Source organism: Gymnoscopelus braueri, assembly GCF_963280865.1.
Source record: "Gymnoscopelus braueri genome assembly, chromosome: 3".
NCBI classification, from domain to species: domain Eukaryota; kingdom Metazoa; phylum Chordata; class Actinopteri; order Myctophiformes; family Myctophidae; genus Gymnoscopelus; species Gymnoscopelus braueri.
In genome coordinates, this window is record NC_137612.1 from 35054536 (window position 1) to 35061131 (window position 6596).

Sequence of the window (6596 nt, forward strand, 5' to 3'; positions counted from 1 at the left end):
GCAAGGTGTTTCATTCACCAGTGATAATGACATCACAGCTCGTCAGTGGTGGTAAACTGACAACGCGTTACTTCCTGTTCTCTGACTCGCGGCCAGGGCGACAGCACAGAGAGCAGAGAGAGCTGCCAATGCTTTGCCACTGAGTTCACTCCGTAGCTCCTGACCAGCCATTGATCATAGTGACATGTTCTTGGTGGCTGTCCACAGGCCAAGGTCCAACAGAAGCCCTGTCGCTGGTCAGTGGATGGGGAGAGCGAGGTGTGGACACACACACACACACACACACACACACACACGCGCGCACGGGCGCACACACACAAGGTTTACCACGCACCGGTAGTCTTTTTCTACCATCAGTGGGAACGCTTCATATCGTTGATGTCGGGTGGAAACCTCATACATCCAAAATGCTACATCCATCAAAAAACAGCAAAGATAGCAGACCTACAGACTCAAAACGTTTCGCGATGCAACACGTTTAGATTTTTGCAATTTTTTGCTACTTTTGTGTGACACTGTAGTATGATGAGTAAGGCATTAATTTACACACAAAAAAACTCAACATAAAACTCAAAATATGGAGATAAGAGGTTTCTGCCCGACAGTAACGATATCTTAAGCGATTCCTGGGAGATTACTCTACAGTTCTATTTTCTGTTCACACTGTACATACAGTGCAACATGTGACTGTCTTCCTTGGCATAGTGCATACTAGGCCCGGTCAGTGTTTGTTGTTCAATTAACATTCCGGATTTTACTGTGTATCCTCTGGCAGGCGCGGCAGCGCGACAGGAAGTGTGGTAAGCATAACACGCTGACAGGGCCTGATTCGCTGCCATACACACGGGTCTAGCTGGGAGACAGCTGGCCCTCCGAGGCCTGTTGACACAGAATATGAAAAGGGCTGACTAATTATTGGGTGAAAAGTTATAGCAGGGTCAGTGACACAGTCAACTGAAGCTGCCATTCTATCAGCTGTGTTGCTTTTCAGGCTACAGACTTGGCAACCGCTGTTACGGTTAATCGCTTTAGGGACTCGACGTGTCTAGCTTGTAGATGGGCTATTTTCAGCGAAGTGATTTGGTGTAGAGGGAAAAAAAGAGTGGACCGAGTATAGAGCTCTGGGAGACCCCTGTATATTCATAAGTATGAATACTGTCAAAATGGGATAAATTGTGACATTATTCGCAGAACCAAAGGGTAACCGTCATATATCAATACTCAGTATTTGATGAAAAAAGACTGTAGGTAAGGAATGGCATTACACTGACACTGCTAATGAGGAGTCTGTACTGTGTTTGGGAGAGACAGTCTTATCCTTATCTTGTCCTATAAGACATTCTTATTTGGATATAGGTAAAAGTAAGTAATTTCCCCTCCCCAAGAGACATGTAAATACTCCCTTTCCCCCCCCCCCCCCATGATGTGGGTAGGAGTCACAACTATATCCAACTATGTCATACTGTTTTGGTCCTCTGTAGCCCTGTCATTGAAACGGAAACAATTTTGTCTGCATGAATGAGGCGAAGAGAAAATTAGAAAATGATGTACTCACTCCCAGAACTCGATGACTGGAGAGGTGGCGTTGGGGTTTGTAAAGTTGGTATAATTCGTTTGGCCGTCAACACAGTTATCTGTGGAAACAGAGTGACATCTCATGCTTTGGAAAAACAACACAGTTTACAGCATATGGTGATAAGAAATGGGTTTTTACTAAAGGTGACTAGTGTAAAGGTACAGTATGAGAGAGACAGAGACAGAGACAGAGACAGAGACAGAGACAGAGACAGAGACAGAGACAGAGACAGAGACAGAGACAGAGACAGAGACAGAGACAGAGAGAGGTGGTAGGAGGTCTCAAATGACCAGTGCTCAGGGAAGGGAAGCGAATACTATTCAAGGAGATAGGATGAGTTATGCCCAGAGAAGATAAAACGGCATAAATAATCCAGGACCAGGCACTTGAGCTAGGTTTGAGAAATATAGATGGCCTTTCGAGTGCCTGGATCTGGAATATTTATGCCATTTTTCTTTATTAGAGGTTCTGGCCACTACGCGGCCCTCACATCTAGAGTTTGGGCTGCTACGCGGCCCTCACACCTTCGTCGCACGGCAGATCCGACCTATATGTCTGAGTCATAGTGTCAGGGGTGTACCCGTTGTCCCTGTCTGTCTGTGTCCCTTTTTCACCCATATATGGAGATCCCTGATGTCATCAGTATATGCCCATATATTGGAATACTCATATATGGGCATATTGGTTGGCTCTGCGGTTCTGGACAACTGGATATCCAAACTACTCGACGGCGGGCACCGCACTCCCTCGAGTCCTTGTCGCTGCGCATACCTAGTTTGAAGTTGGCCGGTCCCATTATTCACATGACCATTATGGATTTGTGGCTCTGGACAACCGGATCTCTGTATCTGTAGGTCCTTGTCCCTTTTATGCCCATGTATGTAGATCGCTGATGTCATCAGTATATGCCCATATGTATGGGCATGCCCCCTTTTGTGCCCATATAGGAGCTGACTGATTTGTTTGCTGCTGATGCCATGACGACACCCTCCATATTTGGGCGTAGCTGCGGAACCCCTTATATGGTTATGGCTGAGTCAGAGTGCCGTCAGAGGTCCGCCCGCCGGTGTGCCCGCCCTCCCATTAGCCAATTTGAATATAGATTTTTTTGTCATAACTCTTCCTCTTTTCTTGAATACTACTAGATGGTCTTCAATTACAAATAATGTTCCAGCAATAAAAGGACGACCGTGTGAGGGTAAAACAATAATTTGTTTGTTTTTGCCTGAAATGAAATAGATGACATCTTAAATGGATATCTTAAAAGTAAGATAATGGATCTTAATTTTGCAGAGGAAAGTCACTCTCCACTTTTCTCCCCTCTCCCAGCAGTTCTTACCTGAGTTCCAGTAGTGGCCACAGGTGGCCCATGGTAGCTCGGTGGTAAAACAGTTGAAGAGGTAGAAGATAGCCCAGGCCAAGATCACCACATAGTAGACATTTAGATAGGCCTCAATCACCTGGGTTGCATAGCCAATTCCTAGGCGTAGGTAGAGAAGGATTGGTATCAGAATGATGTAAAAGACTGCATAGAATTCTAAAAGTGCTAGAAAGAGTAAACATTATTTAGCTCTTCCTGTTCTTAGTATCTTGCTTGTGCGGTTGTTCCAACAATCCAACAAATGTAATACAGGGAAGATGGAAGGAAATATATTGATATTTATTTTTGTAAAAAAATGTATAGCAAAGGTGAAGCACTGACATAGACTTTCATGATTTTTGACACCAGATAGATAATATAACGTTAGCAAATGTTGTACACAAAAGCTATCCATGTACACACTGAAGAGATAAAGCAAGTGTGTGGTTACCTTCAAACAGCGGGCAGATCTTCCTCCAGCAGGTGATTCCTCCCTCGCTGGTGAATTGACCCAAAGCCGTCTCCAGGAAGAACACAGGAATACCACAGCATATGAAGAAGATGACATACGGAACGAAGAACGCACCTTCACACAAACACAGGAACACACACGCAGAGTTACATTAACACTGAGGATTGTACTGTGCAGGATATATTGAGAATACGTAAATATTCCAAAAGCAGGAAGACTGGCATTCGAATATCGCATTGTGCTACTTAGCCATTTGAATGTTGTATAAAATACAAGGAGAGGTCTAATACCAGGATCTGGAATCCTTGTTTAAAATATTTTCTGAATTCAGCTGTAGCATAGTAAGCTACGGGCGGTAACTCAATGATGACATAAATTAATAAAATGATCATATTGTAATACACATGCAATGCACATGTAGCGTACAGTAATTATGTTATACATTATGAGGTGGCCGTGAAGTCATACAGCTACTATGGCTAGAGGGAAACATCCTCTCAGGAATCTCTGTGAGTGTCTGCCGGTGTCCCTTTATTCGCATAATACAGTAGGCTATGGAGAATAGCCCAAGTTGGTGGGTCACATGATTGATGTCAAAAGGTAGCTCCCCACCAAACAGACTACTGCAGATTACTACAGACTGGCAGTCAAATTAAGTCGGGGAAAGATTATTATTTTTTTAATAGCTGAATGCACCTGAGAGCCGACACCAACAGACGGCTACTATGGTGATAAAAATAGCTTGATGTATTTTTCAACAAAAAACACATGAACACATAGATGCTTAAATGATCATTAAGATAACTACTGCACGTTAAAACAATAAACTGCATGCCTGCAGCAAGCGACAGCGCAATGTGCACACGGCCATTTTCATTTTGCTTCAACTGCTACTGCACTAGTAATACATACACAAGATACATACATTTTACTATGTATGACAGAGACAGAGATTGTGTCATATTATACCATAAGAATGTAGTGTTTGGAGATTAAGGAACCTGACTTACCTTTTTGGGGTCATCCCTATGTTCCCCCACTAGGGTTAGGGTTAGGGTTAGGTTTAGGTAAGCGGGGAACATAGAACCCGGGGAACATAGAACCCAGGGAACATAGACACGCCACAACATTTTTATGGAGTGGCTCTGTAGAAGGCTAGCCGTCTACAAATGGGTCTGTCTGTCTGTGCTAATCTCACACACCGCTGGACCGATCAACGCTACATTTCTTGTGCATACTGCCAGTAGCCTACGTCAAGGAAGTACCTCCATGCATTTTTGTTTAAAAAATCACCAAAATCACAGAAATATCTATGTGATTTTGCAATGGAAGTCAGTGGCAGCTGGATTGGGCTGAAACCTTGCCCAGCTTTGGAGTCATACGTCATAGATAATTGTAAATTGTAGATGTATAGTACCGAAGTCCTGACGTCACACGTTCATCCCCTGGGTAGCGGCCTGGGTAGCGGAAGTAATTTCTCTATGGAGAATAACATTGGGTCATCTTAGAATCGTCTCATATTGTCCAAAAATAAACAAACTGTCCCGGCGATATTGTCAGGGAGGTGGTTCTGTATCGTATATGATAGTCACTCATATTTGATACAGTCTGTTTCTGGCGAGAATGTAACTAATTCGGCGGCGGTAACATTAGCGATTTCTCACTCTCAGTTGATGCTTCATATCCATATGAGTCAAACAGCCGGGATCATAGTTTATTTTTGGAACACAGTACTTATTTGACGCGATATTAAACACGTCTATGGGAATTCAGAATGGGGGAAAAAACGCGACCCAGGTAGAATGCGTAAATTACGCCAGACTTCGGTGCTCTATTGGAACTTGTCTTACCTCTTCTAATGTTCTAGTACACAGTTGGCAAACAGTAGGTCGGGACCCATATGTTTGTCACGGACCAATGTTTATGGGTCGCGAGTAAATGCCCATTTATTTTTTGTTTCCTACATTTTGTTTTTAATTATTGTTATCACAAATAAATTCTAATGTTTTTCAAAATAATTCCATAAAAAAAAAATGTATTGGAGGGAAGTAGTGAAAGAAGTAGTGAAAATAGCATATCTACAAGCTGCTGGAAACACGTCGCAATGCGACATGTTGTGAGCTTGTAGATCGTCTATTTTCACTAGTTTAGGTCCTGGGGAGACATCAAATTTCTCTTTTGGGTCTCGAGCTAAAAGGTTTGGGAACCAGTGGTCTAGTAGATGTGGGAACCTGTCTTACTGAACATGATGTTCTAATGTTCTTGCAGACGTATGGGAACCTGTCTTACCATCTCTAATGTTCTAGCAGACTTATGGGAACCTGTCTTACCACCTCTAATGTTCTAGCAGACATATGGGAACCTGTCTTACCTCCACTAATGTTCTTGCAGACGTATGGGAACCTGTCTTACTTTCTCTAATGTTCTTGCAAATGTATGGCAAGCTGTCTTACCGTCTCTAATGTTCTTGCAGACATATGGGAACCTGTCTTAACCTCTTCTAGCAGACATTTAAGAATGATCTACTGTAGCAAACGTGTGGGAACCTGTCTTACCTTCTCCACTCTCTGGCAGGTACCCTGCTTTAGGTCAGTTATAATTGACAGATAACTCACCTCCACCGTTCTTGTAGCAGAGGTAGGGGAACCTCCAGACGTTACCTAGGCCAATGATCTCTCCGGCCACAGACAAGAAAAACTCAATCTTGTTGTTCCAGTGGCCTCTCTCAGTGTAGATTATCCCGTCCGAACTGGACTCGGACCCTTCCTCGTCCCTCTTGTCCTCCGATTTACCGTTTACAACGGGCCCGCTCTTCTCTGCTGTCATGACGCTCCAACAGCCCGCTGATTGAGGACAGGAAAGATGGATTGAAAACAAAATGGATGTGACCTCATAACCAGACCTTTAAATGGACTCAGTGACTTTGGTGGATTTATATATCTTCCCTGGCACTGTGGAATCAATGGGACTGTCCCCATGGTGCTAAACCCCGCCCCCACATTACTCTCCATGCAGAAGAAAGGCAAATGTTCAAGTTGACTGAAAGATTTCCAGCTAATATTTGACACCTGTTACAGTAGCTCATTACTAAGAAAGGCTCCCTCCCAATTGATCACTTTGTTTGTTTGGATTGCCATACCATCATTGAGTGACGTGTCCAACTTTTGTGATGATTGGCAATTGTATAC

General features: G+C 43.5%; 1 protein-coding gene across 1 annotated transcript in view; it reads right to left on the minus strand.

Annotated features, from left to right (window-relative positions):
• slc6a11b (solute carrier family 6 member 11b) overlaps positions 1–6234 on the minus strand; it is a gene marked incomplete at both ends in the record, with an annotated part of 30722 nt that extends 24488 nt beyond the window's left edge. The window contains 4 exon segments of the mRNA XM_080425111.1: positions 1556–1634; positions 2916–3056; positions 3388–3522; positions 6024–6234. Coding sequence (XP_080281237.1) covers positions 1556–1634; positions 2916–3056; positions 3388–3522; positions 6024–6234 — 566 coding nt within the window.
• Between the last annotated feature and the right edge of the window lie 362 nt (positions 6235–6596).